The sequence below is a fragment of the Canis lupus genome, chromosome 7 (assembly GCF_003254725.2).
Source record: "Canis lupus dingo isolate Sandy chromosome 7, ASM325472v2, whole genome shotgun sequence".
NCBI lineage: Eukaryota > Metazoa > Chordata > Mammalia > Carnivora > Canidae > Canis > Canis lupus.
Window position 1 is genome coordinate 1,084,684 of NC_064249.1, and position 17,872 is coordinate 1,102,555.

The window sequence follows — 17,872 nt, forward strand, 5'->3', positions numbered from 1 at the left end:
GTACGCACTGGGGCCTGTACTGTTGACGTCCCTGACTTCATGGATCGGCACCGTATTTGCTGCCTCTCCTCCCCCCACATCTTGGCTTCCTTCCCCACCCCCGCCAGTAGCATGACCAGCCCCACCCTCCAGGTCTCCTGGAGCTTAAAGATTCAGCTGAACGCTCAGGCTGTTTCCTGACTGACGGGCTCCCCAGTGTGCTGCTTCTCTCAGCCAACAAGGGGACTCGTCCTCAATGTGGCCTGGGCCACAAAGAACCTGTGCCCCCTCAGGCCTCAGCTGCTGGGAGGGAGCTGCTTTTGGGGGTTGTAATGACCCTGCAGCACAAAAGGAGGAAGTTTCCAGAACAACTAGCAAGTGCCTGAAACCTGGGACATGGTGGCTCACAGTGTATCATTTTGCCAGGGTCACAGTCCCCAGGAGGAGTCGGCAGGGAGTGGAGGGAGCATGGAGGCCACGAGTCCTCTCCCTTTCCACACTCTTGTTCCCTCCAAGGCTTCAGGATGCTGAGTAATAGGGTATCGGCTGGGATGGCCGGATGTGGGCTGGAGGGTGGGGGGTGTGGTGGCCCCCAGGGAGCTCTGTCCTCCGCTCTGGCCCGGCCGGTGGGCATGACGGCCTAGAAGGGACGCCCACCGTAGCTGCCAATGATCTGAACCAGAGAGGGACTCAACTTTGAAGCAGCAGGACCAAGATCCCCTGGAAAGTTCTAGTTAGACCAGAATGACGGGCTCAACACAAGTACGGAACCCTCAGCCTGGAGAAGGGCAGCCTCCCTCGGGAGAGGCCTCGAGCCTCCCCGCACCCAGTGCCCCGGAGCAGAAGGTGGCTCTGTTGCCCAGGAGCCCAGGGCCACGGGAGCCACGGGGCTTTGCACAACACCTTTAGGAGACAAGGAGGCTTGGCTTCCTGGGCGGCACCAGGGTCCGGGTCACGGGGACGAGCACGACCCGTGTGGTGGGGACACGGGTGGGAGGGAGGCTCTCCAGCAGGTGCTTCCTAAGCGCGAGGCCCTCTGCAGGCCAGGCGCCGTCGGTGGGACAGGCGAGTGAGGGCGGAGGAGCGGGGCAGGGAGGGTGCCCCCCCACCCCCCCAAGGACCGCTCCTGTCCTCAGGCCAGGCAGTGGTGGCACAGCTTCGTGAAACAGCTTTTTCTGTCTTTTAACGATACGCACGGAACTATCCATGAGTGAAACGAGGCCCAGGGATTGGCCTCCAAGGCCTGGGCCCCGGAGGACGGCGGGGGGCCGCGCTGGGAGAGGGGAGGCAGGGCCCAGCCGGGAGGCGGCGGTGGGGGCGGCTCAGCGGGACTGATGGGGGAGGCCCCCGCAAGGTGGGTGCAGGACATGTGGGGCGGGGAGACCCTCGACGGCCGCCCGGGCTGGGGCTGGGGGAGCCGGGAAGGCCAGCCTCTGCTGTACCCCGACGTCCGCGGCCCCTGCTGTCCGCGAGGCCCAGCACTGGCTACGGAATTTGCAGGCCCTGGTGTAAAACGGAAACAGGGGGCGCGTTGTTGGGTCCCTCGACGGCCCCTGGGGGGGGCGGGCGGGAGAGCCCTCCGCAGACCTGCTCCCGAAACCAGGCATGATTAGGCAACTGCGGCCTCCTCGCTCTAGGACGGGCCGGAGGGGGCTGGCGCGAGCCAGGGCCTTGCTCCTGGCCCCAGGCGGAGGGAGGACAGCATGTTCCTCCCGCTCCCCCTTGGGACCTGAGTGGGACCCAGCGCTCCGGGACAAACAGCTTACATTTAGGTCAGTCTCCACAGTGTTTTGCAGACTCGCTGGGGTTTTTAATCTGTGCCCGGATGAGGTAAGGAAGCAGAGAGCAGGCATTTCAGGGAGCGGAGTGCTAAGGGCACTTGTTTGTTTCTACAAAGAGATTTCCCGGCTTCTCCAAAAATGGGGTTTGCTACAAGCTTCCCAGCATGAGTCACCAGACCAGTTGGCAAAACACGAAGGTCTGCAGAGAGCACTGGAGCTGATCCCTCATCACAGAGAAGACCCAGAGTAAGACTCCTCACCCCCTGGGTTCTTTCTGTCCTCCAAATGGAGACCCAGGGGGTGCTGCCTGCGAAGCCAGCATGAGCCCCACAGCGACCCCTCGCCTTGACCCCTGCCCCCCTTCCCACCTTTTCCCACTGGCAGGAAAACGCAGACACCCTCAGCCGGAGGAGAAAGGGTCCCGGTGAAAAGCAGACACTTTTTGCCCTTCCTTGCTCGCGGGTGCCTCGTGGTGGCTGGCTCTTCTCGGGCCGGGAGCCCCCAACCAGGCTCGGAGGCTCGGAGCCACTCCTCACCGTCCCACCTTCCTCCCCTATTTTCTGTCCCTTTCATAAAAAATCTTCGTCCTTGAAAACTCAGAACAGTCAAGAAGCACCATACCCCCTGGCAGAGTTTGGTGAAGCATTTAGTACAAGAGCCCAACCTCCCAAGTTTGCACGTCCCTCTCTTTTCCAGAATATTCCTTCCCTCCCATTCACTTATAAGGGCAATGCAGAAACTTCAGTGCATGGCATTTGCTCCCCATGTGAAGCCGGGCCTTGAGCTACGTAGCATCAGAAGATGTTCCCAGATGCACTGTCCTCCTAGCCACACTCCGCCCCACCGAGATCATCCTGGGAGGTAAAAATGAGCTGTGCTTATGTTTACACTGGAGTCGGAGGCAGAGCCTGAGACTCTTCTGGCCCTTCTGCTCGGCATAATATTTATCATCGGGCTAACTTCGAAATCATTGGAACAGAACCAGGCAAGGGTCAGGCTCCGTGGCAGGTCCTGGCCCAGCCCAGCTGGGCTGCACGATGGGGAGTCATCACCCATCTCTCTGCACCCTTCCATCCCTTCCATGCCTTCTCCCTGCCACTGGCCTGAGGAGTCTTGGTTTATCTTTTTCTTTTTTTCTATCAAATTGAATTATTTAAAGACAATTTTTAAATTTTTTTCTGACCACAAAAGTAACGCAGACATTACACAAAAGTAACAGACATCTGTTTCAAAAACAGATTACCATCTCCTGTCATACTCCAAAATAAAATCCAGGTGAATTGAAGATCTAAGTGAAAGCCACTCTAGGTTAAGAAGCGGCCTAAGAATTTGCCAGGAAAAATGAGGAAGGATGAGCTTTCCAGGTAGTGAAGGCATTACTGCAGAGGCCCAAGAACTGGCTCCCTGCAAGAACCATGAGAACGGAGCAGGGCGGGGGGCAGTGCCTGGAGGAAGGCCGAGAGAGGACAGTCAGCGGCCCGATGAGGACTGCCAGTGAGGCCGGACCCTGTGGGCCTAGACGTGATCCTGAGGGCGCAGGACAAACCCTGGAAGGTGTCCGGCGAAGAAGACTGTTGACAGACCTGTGCTTCAGCGGAGTCACTGTGGTTGGGGGTGAAGGCTGTCCTGGAGAAGGTCAGCAATCCCCTATGAAGGTGGCTGCAGTCACCCAGTGAGAGGTGACGGCCACCTGGACGTGAGCTTGAGAGGAGGGACTGACACGTAGTGAGGAGGAGGCGACATCGGCTGGGTGTGGGAGGTAAGGGGATTAAACTGAAAAGAGCTTGATTTCACAGGCTCCCCTGCCGTGACCCCTTGGGTTGGAGGAGAAGGGGCGCCCGAGTACAGAGGGGTCCACATTGCCTTTCCCCAAATGCCCCTCCCATCCTCTTGCATCAGGGTTTCTGATTTGAGCCACGAGATGCTTGGAGGAACCATTCACCAAGCTGGGGACTGGAGCAGACATGGGCACGACAGTAGGAAGCCGGGGGGAGCTCAGCCTTCGAGACCCATGGGGACACCCACGCCAGGATGGTTGATAGACAGCTGCATACAAGGGTCCGACCATCCGCAGTGGTGGCCAGCCCAGGAATACAGCTGCAGGAGACATCAGAAAGTAGGACACAACCTGTGCCATCTGGGTAGGTGAGGTCACCCAGGGAGAGGGCCTAAAAGCGAAAGCGAAGAAGATCCACATTTAAGAGGCACCCGATTCCCAAGCATTCCCAAGCAATTACGTAAGATAAAAAAAAATACGAGATCTAAATCTGATTTGGCAATAAGAAGGTCACAGTAATATCTGGATGAGACTAATTTCCATGGAACGCTGGGGCTGAGGCGACTGTGTCGGATCCAGGAATGAGGCGGGATTTTGTAAGATTTCTTTGGGGGACGTTTGAATATAAAAGGCTATCGATGGGGGGCAGCCCCCGGCAGGACTGTGGGGTCGAGGCACAGATCTGATTGACCCGGGAGAGACGTGGGCATGTGAGGAGCACAGGAGAGCGTGGGAGCCGGAGCCCACGGCAGGTGAGCCTGGGACAGGAGACGCGCTGCGTCCTCCCCAGGACTGGGGGAAGGAGACGAACAAGGGATGGTGGGAGGTCCAGTTCTGTTGATTCCAGGGAAGTGAGCAGGGGAGGGGATGTGCTGAGGGTGAGAGAGCGGGATGAGAACTGCAGAAGGAATCGGAGAGCCTCAATCTGATGCTGTGGGAGGAGAGAGAGCGAGAGAGCGAGAGTGAGCTGTAGCTCGGGGAAACCAGAGCATGGCTTTTACCACCGGCTCCAGGTGCATCGGGCACCGCTGCAGGCGCCTCCCACGTTGCACGTCACCGAAGGCTCAGAACCTTGGGACGGGCCGTCATCCCCACGTTGGCCTGAGCGCCGAGACTGGAACCTGATGTTCCAACTCTGGAGCCAGGGCTTGGCGGGGCCGTGACCAGGAGGCCAGGCTGCGGGAGCGGAGGCTGAGGCCGAGGCCTCACCCGGGCGGGGGCACGGCTTGCCCCACTTCGGCCCAGTGGCGCGGGCATGGGGTCAGCCAAGTCCAGGGTTGGGGCTTTGGCCGTGGGCGTGACCCTGGTGGACGACACTTGCAAGAATGTGTTCCCCACGTTGGGTGGGCTAGGAGGCGAGGCCGCCAAGGCGGTGGCACAGAGGGGTCAGAATCTGGGTCACGTTCCAGCTGTGCCACTTCCGGGCAGAGACCCAGAAGAACTGGAAGCGGGGACTTGCACTCTGTTCACAGCGGCCCTACGCACCACAGCGGGAAGGGGGCAAGCCCACACGTCCCCGTGCACGAAGACAGACAAAGTGTGCTTTACAGGCGCAGCGGAGTACTACTCGGCCTTGAAAAGGGACGGGAGCCTGGACTGGACCTTTCGTGGCGTCCCCACTTGGTCGGTAACACTGGGCAGGAGTTCAGTCTGGACGAGAACCGGGCTGAGGGGGCCTGTGGCCTTGTCCTGAAAGGTGTGATTCCGGTGGGGGCCCCAGGGGGTCGCGAAAGGAACCAGCGAGTGGGTGGCAGTCCTGAGGGCAGCTTCCCAGCCTAAGGCCAGCACACCCAACCGGCCCCTCCCAGCCTGCCTGTCCTGGAGAGGGGAAGGTGGAGGAGAAGCAGTGGGCTGTGGCCGCCCCCACCCCCACCGGCACCCCCAGCTTCCCACCTCTGGCCCCGAGGCCGCTCCTCCTTGTTTACTGCATTCCTTTAAAGAATGTCACCGGAAGGCAGCTCGGGAGCTGGCCTGGAGCTCGCTGCCTCTTGGCTCCCGCCTCCTTCCCTCCAGCTCTCACATCCTCAAGGCTGCGGGCCAAGGAGCGCCCCCGCCCTGCAGGCCTTCTGGGGCGGCCCCCCGGGGTGCAACATGCGCAGGGGTGCGCGCTGCGGTCCAGCCTGGTGCCGCCCAGCCTGTTCTGGACGCAGGCCCAGGAGGGAAGGGGCCGGGAGCCAGGACGGCCGCCAGCGGAGGGTTCAAAGTGAGCAGAGGGCACGTGAGGCCCTGGGGCTGTCGGGGAACCTGCCTCAGGCCCGGCCTCCTGGGGGCCGGGGTGCGTGGTCTAGCAATGCTCCACGGCGCCCCAGAATGGCAGTCCTGGGCCGTCACCCCCAGAAGTGGGGTGGACCCACACGCACCCATTCTCCCAGTGACCCCGCACCCTTGTCTGGCCCTGACTCGGCCTGGCTCCCAGGCCCTGCGCGGTGAGCTCCCCCGGGACCGGGAGGCGCGGCTGGGGACACGTAACACACTTGGACCTACGGCCACAGCCGACGCTGAGCCCCCTGGCAGCTCGGCCTTGACTCTGTCTCTGCCCCTGGGGGGTGGGCGAGGGCACCCTGTTCGCCTCCAATGTCAACCTCCAATAATGTCGTTTCTGTTCACCCCTCACTTATGTGCTCCTTGGTCTACAAGCTTTCCTGCCTTTTGCCATCCCCAGGCTAGCTCTTGGCTTCCTGTGGTGGCCGTCCTTCCTGCCTCCCTCCCTCCCTCCCTCCCTCCCTCGCTTCCTGTCCCGCACTTACCGGGCACCAGGCACCGTGCTACTGCCGGGGACCCAGCGGTAATAAGGCTTCCTGGCCACAGTCCCCGGGAGAGAGGGACCAGGGGACACAGTGATAACAGGAAGGCTGGGACAGTAGGGCAGGCCTGGGGCGTTGGGGTGACTTCACACAGGCCAGTGCACCGCCCCATTGTTTCGGGGCCGACCAGCTGAGGAGGCGCAGAACCGCCTGTGGAGGGACATCCCTGTAGGACGGGCTGGGGATCGGGGCGGAGCAGGGGCGCTGCGGACAGAAGCCTCTTCCTGGCTTCCCACACTCCCCCTCCTCCGGGGTGAGCTCGGGTGCCCCCCAAGGAACCTTCGTCAGTGGGCGCCGGGCTCTGAGCTGCACACGCAGTGCGCGCCCTGAGCACTGCCCCAGCCCCGTGGGGACCTGAGCCCCCAGCCGCCGTGTGCAGGCCCAGCTCCCGCCGCAGGCTTCAGCAGTCACGGCCCCCCACGCCCCTTCGGGGCTCCCCGTGTCCGGCACCTTGACCGTAGCTCCCCCGAGGCTGTCTTCCCCTCAGCCCCACTCCAGCGGGAGCCGTGGCGCTCCCTGCCAGGGCCCCTCCCATGGCCTGCTCCTGCCAGCCGAGGGGACGCAGGCGGCCTGTCGCTGCTCTCCGGAGATCCACCCTCGCCGTCTCTGCATCCCCGGAGCTGAGCCCAGCACCCCGCACGCTAGTCACCCCTCGGCACGTATAAGCGACGGTGGCAAACGTCAGGTCTGTGTCGTGTGCTTTGCCAGGAGCGCCAGGTAGGAGCCCGGGGTCCATCCCGCAGGGCCCGACAGCGGGGAGCGGAACACGGCGCTTGAGCGTGTGACCTGTTAGAGCCCACGAGATCTAAGCTTGACTCCATGAGCTTGTTTATGAACGACGCCACGGGCGGCCCCGGGGCCTCAGTGGGTTACGCGTCTGCCTTCTGCTCAGGTCAACATCCCAGGGCCCTGGAGTCGAGCCCGCGTGGGGCTCCCCACTCAGCAGGGAGCCTGCTTCTCCCTCTCCTGCTGCCCTGCCTGTGCGCTCGCTCGCTCGCTCTCTCTGTCGAATAAATAAATAAAATGCTAAAAAAAAAAAAAAAAAAAGGGACGACTGGGTGGCTCAGCAGTTGAGCACCTGCCCTCAGCTCAGGGCATGACCCCGGGGTCCCAGAATCGAGTCCCACCTCGAGCTCCCTGCATGGAGCCTGCTTCTCCCTCTGCCTGTGTCTCTGCCTCTCTCTCTGGGTCTCTCATGAAAAATTAAATTAAAAAAAAAAAAAGAAAAAAGAATGACACATCTGCATACTGGAGAAAATGTTACCATTCACCCCAGAAGCCGTCGCCGCCCCCGTGGACACCGTCCCAGAGTAAACTTTCCATGGTTGATTCCTAAGATGCTATCGTGAGGTGATGGTCCCCACGACCATGGTAAGAACTTGTCGGGCGCAGAGGGAAAGGAAGACCGTGAGCCGCAGGTGGAGGCCCTGGCTCCTGCCAGCCGAGGGCCCCCCCTCCGGCCTCCCCTGCTTCCCCCGCCCCGCCCGAGGGCCCCGAGGCCGACGGCTAGCCCGGGGCCGCAGGAGTGTCCGCCTGCACACGAAGGCCGCCCGGGGCACGTCCAGCAGCCCTCGCTAACAAAGCCGTGGGTGGCTTTGCTGGAGGCCGCAGGTGTCGAGAGCTGCTGAGGACTAAGGACTCGGGCACAGGATTAAACCGGACTCATCCAGGGGATCGGCCGCCAGGGATGGGGGACGCAGCCTGGAGAAGTATGGGGTTCCAAGCCGTGACACGAGCTCCGTCGGGGTCGGGGTGCCGTCTCTTCCCTGGGCAGAAGGATGCCCGAGTCGGGGTCGCCTTCCCCGGCCCGCTTGCTGAACACCCCGCCGGGGGTCTGGGGAGCCCGCCACCCCAAGAGTCGATTGACGTGCGGCGGGCTGGTCCCGGAGAGCCTGGGCAGGGTGGGCCCGGGGCAGCGACGGGCGCCCGGGATGCCCGCCGGGAGCAGCTTTCCTTAGCTCTGTGACTGCCTGAGCCGAGGCGTCCGGGCCCAGAGCCTGCCAGGTGCGCACGTCCCCGGGGCCCTCATGAGCCCTCGGAGCCCTGGTCAGGCTGGAGGCCCTTTCTGGCCCACATTCTATTGGGGGACACGGGGGCATGGGCCTCCAGCGTCCCCGGCTGTGTTTACTGGGGGCGGATTAGCTCCCTGTCAACCCACAGGATTTGAAGCTGGGAGGGGAAGGGGGTGGAGGCCTCCGCTGGCCCCCGGGGCTGACGGGCCCTGCCGGGGTCACCTGGGGGAGCGGCTCCCTTCAAGCCTGACACCTGCCCACCCTGACATTCTCCGAACAGGTTATCTGGGGCTGGGGGACCTCATCATGGTCCCAACAAGCATTGACGGGGCCCCTGTGATGCGCGGGTGCCGTGCTGGGCGCTGGCCTCCTCGGCAGCCCCTGCAGCAGATGATACCACCCCCGCCCCAAATTAGCAATGTCACCTCAAGCCCGTCTCCCAGGGGATCCGCCACACACTAGCTTTGGGCAGCAGCGAGCGTGCACGGGCGTCTTCATGTCTAAGCCCCTGAACGCCCCCAACATTATGTCTCCAGCGACGCAAACCCAAGGAGGGGGGTGAAAGCCCTAGGCTGCCCCCATTCCCCATTGCCTTCCTCCCTCCTGAGCCGGGGGCCCAGTTTCCCCACAGGCCCCTGAAGAGCCACGGGAACAAGCGGGAGGGGACGCCTCAGCACCCATCCCGCCAGGGCCCGTGGAGACGGTGTTCCCTGCCCTGGGGGCTTTGCAGGAGGGGAGCCGGCCCGGATGATCGGGAAGGGGCCAGAACCGGGATAACCCCAGGAAGGGGGTTTCTGGGGGGTGCCGGGCCTTGTCCCTGAGCCGCTGCTAGAACGAGAGCCCCTGGCGCGCCACGCGGGACAGTGGGGAACAGGGCACCTGAAGGGACGCCGCCGCGAGTGGCCCCACGGCCCAGCATGCACCGCGGGTCCCCCTGCCGCCCTGCCTCTCACCGTGGGTGTGCTGCGCCGGGGGTGCCCTACATGCCTCCCGGCCAATGAAGCCAGCCCGGGGGGCCCGGCAGGTCGCAGGAGGAGCGGGGGGCTCTGGAGAATGGACAGCCCTTCGTGGTCCCTGCTCATGCAGGGCCCTAGGGCTGCGTGTCCTCGCCGGGGCGCGGCCCCTGTCCCCATCCCCCAGCACCCCTGCCTCTGTCACCATGGGATGGGGAGGGGTGGGAGAGATTTCCCAAACCACCCGGCGCTTCCCACTTCCGGCCCTCGGCCCTCTGGGCAGCTTTCCAGGGGCCCAGCTAGGGTTGGGGTGGCTTTCGGGGGCCCAGCGGGGTTGGGGAGGCTTTCCAGGGACCCAGCTGGGGTTGGGGCGGCTTTCCGGGGGGGAAGGCAGGCCCGTGGGCTGTGGCACGTGCTGACTTTCACTCTCCTAAGTCAGTGCTGAGCTGGCCTCGGGCAGGAGCGAGGAGGCCTCTGCGGCCCCGGCCACCTGCCTCCCCGGAAGCCTTCTCGGTCCGGACCCTGGGGCCCCGGGGTGGTCCGTCCCACCTCGCGTCCCAGACGACGGCTTCACGGCCGGCACGTGACCCTGCCAGCTAGCCTCACGCAGCCCATCGAGGCCCAGTTGGGGTTCGCCATGACTCCCTCGCCCCCGGGGGGACGCCCTCCCAACCATCCCGACCATCCTGTCCTCCCGGCAGCTCCGGAGGGACCTGCGGCTCCGCTGGGGGACGCGCACAATTGTCAGGCCACCGGGTGCACACGCGCAAGTAATGCGACATCGTGTGTCGACTCTGCTTCAGTAGACAGCGAAGGGGGCTGAGGAGGCCGGGCCGGCTCAGGTTGGAGCACGTGGCGCGACCTCGGCCGCACGAGCTCAAGCCCCACGCTGGGCACAGAGCCAGCTGTCACCAGAGCGGCGGCGGCGGGGGCTCCGGGGAGGGGTCCTGCCCGCCGAGCCCCAAGGGGAGCGGGCCCTGCGCTCTTGCCGGGCCTGCGGCTCCTGCCCCCTCGGCCTTCCCGGTGGGAAGCGGGAAGAGAGGCGGCGTTCGGGGCAGGTGAGGCAGGAGGCCACCCGGGTGCACCTGCCTGGCCCCCACGCCGCGTGAGGGGGCTGCTCTCCCGGGGACCCCGGCCCCCCTGCAGACAGACGCCTGAGTCAGCTCTCGGGCGGTGGGGGGAGTCGGGCCAGGGCCCCGGGGCCGCGGGGCAGCAGGGGAGCCCCGGGCAGGGCCAGGAAGGAGCCGCTGAGGGGCTGGCGCAGGCGCTGGGGAGCCCGAGGTGCCGCCCGCCTCCCCGACGCTCGCCTCCCAAGTAGAGCCTGGCCCACGAGAGACGGACCGCGGGCCGCAGCGCAGAGCCACGCGGAAAATGCCGGCTCCCAACAAGCTCGGGTCCCGCGGCCTCGCTCGGGGCCCTCGGGACTTGGGCCGAGTCTCTGCGCCGAGTCTCTGCGCGTCCCGGGAGCTCGAGCTCACGCCCTGTGCCTCCAGGGTCCGGGCTGGCCGCCTCACCAGACCCCGCGGGAACCCAGCAGAAGCCAGGACTTGCCTCGGGGATGGAGCACCCGCCCCTGGATTCAGGGCAGCGGGGTCCCCGCGACGGGTGCGGCTGTTGCCGGTCACCCTGGCGTCCGGGCAGGAGGCTGGAGCGAGCCCAGCGGACCCACACCTTCCGCGTCCTGTGGGGAGGGATCCCCGGGCGCATCTTGTGTGGGCGCCGTCCCCTGGGGGGATCCGTGGACTCTCCCCCTCGCACAGGCCTCAGGTGGGATTCCTCGGCAGGCAATGGCTCCGAGGAAGGGGAGACAGGGCCTTGGTGGTGCCGGAGCCAACAGGCCGCGGGGGGCTGAGGGCTGAGGCCACACACGGGGTGATTGGCCTTCCCTCCATGAGTTCTCATTTTCTTTATTCTTTTTTTAAAGATTCTATTTACTTATTCATGAGAGACCCAGAGAGAGAGAGACAGAGACCCAGGCAGAGGGAGAAGCAGGCTCCCTGCGGGGAGCCCGATGTGGGACTCGATCCCGGGACTCTGGGGTCACGCCCTGGGCCGAAGGTAGACGCTCAACCACTGGGTCACCCGGGCGCCCCACGTTCTCCTTTTCTAGGGACTTCGAGAGGAAGTCGTATCTGAGGCCCAGGGTGACTATCAAAGGTACTTATGTGGGATCCTAACCAGTGGCAGACAGAGCAGCTCCATGAGGCCACAGGCCTGGAGCAGGTGGGGGAAAGGAGCTGCCTCTCCCCTGTCTGATGGCTAGGTCCCTGCGACCTCACAGGCTGGCAGAGGCTGGCAGAGCTCATGCCCTCCGTTCCCCTGCCTTCACCGAGGCTTGCCAAAGCACCCCCGTGGCCTTCCCCTAACCCTAAAGCTTTTCCCAGAGGGCAAAACCATGATTGCTGCTCAGATCTCTCACCTAGAGGCCTGTGGACCTTTGCTCTATGGAAGTTCTTCCTTCTATCTGACCTAAACCCCTCTTGCTATAAGGGATGAACAGCGGAGCAAGGCCTAGAGACAGGAAGACAAGCAAAAATAACCTCCGGAGGTCGCCAGGAGGCACCCCCAGTTCTAGAAGCAAAAGAAGTTGGCTTGGACTCCCTTTCAGATAAGCAAGAAGGAGGCAGCTCTGCTATGTGCTGAGGAGCTCGCTCACCAGAAATCCCAGCCCTGGGAGGACGCTGGGCTCCTTCTCCTTTTAAGGCAACATCTGAGCTCTCGGGGCTGCACGAGCTGCAACAAGCCCCAGCCCCACTCATTCCTGGCTATTTGGAGGAAACCCATGATTAATCAGCTCCCCCGCCCCCGCCCCGCCTGTTTTTCATTAGGTTCTTTTCTAAGGGCTGCAACACCTCCTCGAGAATGGACACATGACAGATGCCAGCCAGCTAGGACCCCAGTGTAGGGGGAGTGCCCTAGGGGGAGTAGGGACCCGTCCTGGAGGACGACCAGGGGGTAGGCCTGAATCTAGGGTGTCAGGGCAGAGCGAGGGTTAAAATGTTGGAAAAGGAGTCGCGATGGGAGAACAGGGGACAGTTCTGAATGGGAGCCCTGGTCTGGACTGGGATGAGTTTGCTGGGAGAGGAGGCAGCTGCGGAGCAAGGTCCTGGGGGCAGCAGGGGGGCCAGGCACCTGGAGGTGCCTGGGCAGGTGGAGAGGAGCGCCTCCGCCCCTACGGGCGAGGAGGTCAGACCCCAAACCCAGGCTTTCCTGAACCGGCTGGTTAGGTTAGCATCCGTCGGGCTTCCCAGGCTCCCTGTGGGCGCGGCTGGTGGGCGGGCGTGGGAGCTGTGCGAAGGGCAGCTGGGCTGAGAGATGCAAAGGGGCGCTCACTGGGGAGGGGAGGCAGCAGCCCCTGCCTGGGGGGCCTGCCCGCTGGAGCTTGGGCTGACCTGGCCGAGGGCGGTGGCACGCACCTTTCACCTCCACGCTCCCCAAGTGGATGGAATGGGAGATGAACCCACTGTGAGCCAGGGTGGGGGTGGGCTGGAATTTCCCTGCTGAGCAGTGGGCAGACATGGTCAGGAGCGTCCTAAAGGGGCGACCCTCGCATTTCCTCACTCACGTTCCTTCATTCATTTGCACACTGCAAGCATCTGCTTCCTTTCCAACCACCAGCAGTAAGGTCACCGTCACTGCAAGGATGGTCTGAAGAGTCCACCCAGGCCTCTGGGGGGCAGAGAAAGCACGAGAGGGCGTCCTCCGCCGTTTTGCACAGAAAACCCCAGAGAGGCCCCGGTGCAAACTGCCCCCGTGGGGCAGGAGGAGGGAAGGGGCACATTCCTCGGCCCTGCCTCACCAGGCCCTGTGCCCCTTGGCTGCCTGTTGTGATTCTAGCAGAGAAGCCAAGGACTTTTGCTGCTAAATAAACCCCGGGGCTGGTCCCCAATGGCATGTGTTTGTAGTACAGGTACAAACTGTTTCCATAGAACCAACCAGCTCTCCATCCTGTCTCTCCTTTTCCTTCCTCCTCCTCCTCCTCCTCCTCCTCCCACACCCCAGCCAAGCACTCCTGAAAGAGAGAAAACCTAATAATCAGGCCCTTGTCTCTTCCTCTTAAAAACCAAACACAAAAACCTTTAGGGATGGACCCTGCTTGGGGTCCCAGGGGCTCAGGGGTGTCTATCATAGTTGGACAGTTCCATGTGGGATCTTAGGCGATCCTGATGCTTCTTCTGCTCCTCCGATGGGAGCAGGAAAACAAGGCTCAGACTTTCTGCAACGTCGTGGAGGAAGGAACAGGGCCCCAGGGAAGTGGCGGGTGGCCCGCGTCGCATGTGAAAGTCAAGCCTGTCTCCTGTGTTGGCGACTGCCTTCCAGGCCTCGGAGTGTCACTCAGTGTGGGGTCACAGAATCCTAGTCCTCCCTCCTGAGGTCGGCTCACTCAGTGGACTCCGGGGCTCCTCTCGGAGACGCATTGGTCTTTACCAAAGTCTTTACTAAAAAAAAAAAAAAAAAAAAAAGGAAAGAAAAAGGATGATATTGTGGGCTTTTTAAAAAAGCTACACCTATTTGATGTTTTGATGTCAAGGTACATCCTTTATCCTGCTATGTTGACCTTACGTAGAAGTATCTTCAACTGGTAAGATAAAACGTGGGCAGCCCTATGTTGGCCCTGCCAACTTTTTTTTTTTAATTCCTTTGAAAAGGTGTCCGCTGTAAAATTCCAGCATCTGAGGACCACTGACCCACCTCCTCTTTGGAAGCGGGGCCAGCACGAGGGGAGGCATGTGAGGCACTGGCCTAGTGCATAGAATGTGCGGCGCCACCGAAAAGCTTGGTGATCAAGATGACTGATATTTTTAAAAATGGAATTTAATGCCAAAAAAAAAAAAAAGAAGAAGAAGAAATCCATGACAACCCAAGATTCAAAATTTCAAATAAAGACAGGGGCAGTATTAGTGATTTCTCCTTTTGCCTCGGGTTCTACCGTGGCTCAGCAAGGTGCCCCTTGGAAGCTTTCCCCGACAGAAAAGGGCAGCTCTGGGTCGCAGGGCCCCCCGGGGAAGGAACCATCACCACCTCCTCAGGGGTCCTTTGCCCCCGCGACCCTGAGGTCAGCCTGACCCCCGCCGCTCGAAGCCCGGGCCTCCTAGGTATTTGCAGTGGACGTCGCCCTTTGGAGGCTCCGGGGCAGCGGTGCAAATGCTCCCCGCACTTGTCCCCATGCTCACTCCTCTCCCTCCATAGCCAGCTCTTCATGTTTATTTTTCTTTTCTGAATTCTTAGGAAAGCAAGCAAGTGGAGACAAAGGCAGATGCCAAGAACGGAGAGGAAAGGGGCAGAGATGCCAGCAAAAAACCCCTGGGCTCCAGACGGGACGCGGACCTGGGGAAGGAGCCAAAGAGGGGTGGTTTAAAGAAGAGCTTCTCGAGAGACAAGGACGAAGCCGATGGCAAAGGTGGAGACAAGCCCAAGGAGGAGAAGCTCATCCGGGGGATCGACCGGGGCCGGGTCCGGGCCGCCGTGGACAGGAAGGAGGCCGTGAAGGACGGGCAGGCGGAAGACAGGGCAGCAGCCCCCAGGAGGGAGGACGAGAAGAGGGTCAGTGACCGCAGCGCAGGGCCGGCCAGAGCCAGGGCCAGGAAGGGAGAGGACAAGGAGCCGGGCCCAGGCGAGGGCGACGGGAAGGGAGAGGGGGAGAGGCGGCGCGCAGACCCCAGGACGGAGGACGAGGGGATGAGAAGAGGAGACGCCAAGAGGCAGGACGAGAAGGCGAAGAAGGAGCCCGTCCGCGCCGAGGGGCCCGGGGAGCAGAGCCTGAGCCCCGCCGCTGCGGAGAAACCGGGCCCGGCGGCCCCCCTGACGGCCTCGGAAGGGCCCGCCAAGGAGGAGGACGCGGCTCCCAGCATATTTGACGAGCCCCTGGAGAGAGTGAAGAACAACGACCCCGAGATGACCGAGGTGAACGTCAACAACTCGGACTGCATCACTAACGAGATCCTGGTCCGGTTCGCCGAGGCGCTGGAGTTCAACACGGCGGTCAAGGTGTTCGCCCTGGCCAACACGCGCGCCGACGACCACGTGGCCTTCGCCATCGCCATCATGCTCAAGGCCAACAAGACCATCACCAGCCTGAACCTGGACTCGAACCACATCACGGGCAAGGGCATCCTGGCCATCTTCCGGGCCCTCCTGCAGAACGACACGCTCACCGAGCTGCGCTTCCACAACCAGCGGCACATCTGCGGCGGCAAGACGGAGATGGAGATTGCCAAGCTGCTCAAGGAGAACACCACGCTGCTCAAGCTGGGCTACCACTTCGAGCTGGCCGGGCCCCGGATGACGGTCACCAACCTGCTCAGCCGCAACATGGACAGGCAGCGGCAGCGGCGGCTCCAGGAGCAGCGGCAGGCGCAGGAGGCCGGCGGCGGCGGCAAGAAGGATCTGCTGGGGGTGCCCCCGCGCGCCGGCCCGGCCAAGGGCTCCCCCAAACCCTCCCCGCAGCCGTCCCCCAAGGCCTCGCCCAAGAACTCGCCCCAGACCGGGGGCACCCCCGCCGCCCCGCCTCCACCCCCGCCGCCCCTGGCCCCACCCCTCCTCCCCGACACCCTGAGGAACTCGCTGTCACCGGCCACCCAGAGGAAGATGGGCGACAGGGCCCTGCCCGGTCAGGAGAAGAACTCCCGCGACCAGCTCCTGGCTGCTATCCGCTCCAGCAACCTGAAGCAGCTCAAGAAGTTAAGTAGTCGCGGGGGGGGGGGGGGGGGGGGGGGGGGGGCCGGGTCACCCCCCCAGCCCCGTCAGCTCCCTGGAAGGGCTCCCTGTAGCTCCCCCGCCCCCGCAGCCTCCCTCTTCTCCACCTGCTGCTGAGCCAGTTTCTCCCAGACACGGAGAAATAGCCTGCACATTGGGGGTGCGCCCGGGCCTTGTGCACCCCCCACTGTGTCTGGCCCTGCCACCCCCCACCACCACCCCCACCCCCTGTCGCAAAAGCAAAAACGACCTCCCTTTGACCAGCTCCCTCTCAGGACCGGCATGCCCCGCAGACCCGTGTATCCCAAGGTCTCCGGGAGGTTCCCTCCGCAGGACGGCCTCCCCTGGGACGGCTCAGCGCTGGGGCCCCACGAGCCACCCCTAGACACCTTGCTCCCCCACCTCGGGCGGCAGAGGCTGTCACCTGCCCCTGGAGCGGCCAGGGCGGCACCGCCGGGGGCCAGACACCACGGGATGGAGGACACCTCTAGTAGAACTGCAGCGGTCACCTGAGGCCTCCAGTTCTCCAGCCGAGCGAGGGGCCTGGTCCAGCCTGCGCCTCCTTTATTCATTCCACGTCTGGTTTCCAGAAGGCCCGGGGCGGGGGCGGGGGGCAGTGAAGCCCAGAGGCTCCCCCGCTGAGCTCCTTTCTGAACCGCCTCTGTCCTGCCCTTACAGGTGGAGGTGCCCAAACTGCTTCAGTAGGACCAGACTGCCAGGGGGCACCGTCTGCCAATGCCAAGGCTGCCCGGCCTCGCCTCCCAGGGCCGCACAGACCCCACCCGCCCCACCCCTGGCTGACCTGCTGTGGATGCCCCTACTCTGCCACGGGAGAGCACGAGGCCTGGCCACGCTCAAGGAAGGATGCCTTCTCTCTTCTCACTTTCCTTTTCTTGTCTCTGAGGCTCTCCAAAAATGTCTTTTTTACCCGGAGCTGAGCTTTCTGGACAAGAAGAGTCCTTTTAGTGTGTCACTGAGAAGATGGCGTGCCTGGGGCCCGAGCAGCCGGCAAGTTGCAAAAGGCCCGCGGCCCGCGGCCCAGGAAGATGTCCCTCCAGGACCGCGTAACCAGCCCAGCCCCGCTGCCCTCCAGGGCCGGGATCCAGGCCTCTGAGGAGCCCTTGGGGCAAAGCTGCTGGGCCCCGTGGCCCTCTGTGTGCGACGCCACGGGGAGGATGAGAGCGCACGAGGGCCCACGGGCAGAAGGAAGAGGGGCTGAGGATACCCTCCCACCCCCTGGGCTCAGCAGATGCCACGCGGGGCAGCTGGCCTGGGGGGACTGGGCCCCGGCCCGAGGAGGGGGAGAGACAGCAGCTGGTCCTGAAGGTTTGATGCCAAAGCAGACATTTCCCTCACACCCACCTGCTGTTGTATAAATAGCTGTGTATCTGTTTTTCCATAAGATTTTGATAATATATACAAGCCTTTAGTCGTGAACGGTTGTGCCCCATCTCTGTACGGTGCTCTGCTCCTGATGCTCGCCCCGGGCCCAGTGCAGGACTCCAGGAGCCCCTGGACATGCCGTCCCGAGTTGGCCCCAGGACGGGTTCACACCTGTGGAAAGTCCTGGGAGCGGGAAAGCCTCAAGCCTGGGGAGAGGGCTCCTCACCGACCCGGCTGGCCAGGCCAAGGAAGCCGGGCCTCGGCCAGGGTCCACTCCTGACCATCCCTGCTGCCTGGAGCCATGAGCCAGAGCTGCTTTCCGGGGTGACGGGCAGAGTGGAGCACGGGGCCCTGGGATGCCTATATTAGGCATGTTCAGGGGATGCTCATTCCACGAGTCTTCCTAACTGTGGGCTTGGGGCCAGCTCCCCACAGCGGTCACAAGCCCAGGAAGGCAGCCGTCTGTGAGCAGGCAGGGAAGCAAATG

At 63.2% G+C, this 17,872-nt stretch overlaps 1 protein-coding gene across 1 annotated transcript in view; it reads left to right on the forward strand.

Annotated features, from left to right (window-relative positions):
* LMOD1 (leiomodin 1) overlaps positions 1-16,119 on the forward strand; it is a 33,961-nt gene extending 17,842 nt beyond the window's left edge. The window contains exon 2 of the mRNA XM_025458550.3: positions 14,536-16,119. Coding sequence (XP_025314335.3) covers positions 14,536-16,119 — 1,584 coding nt within the window. The remainder of the gene's footprint in view (positions 1-14,535) is intronic.
* The last annotated feature ends 1,753 nt before the right edge of the window (positions 16,120-17,872 follow it).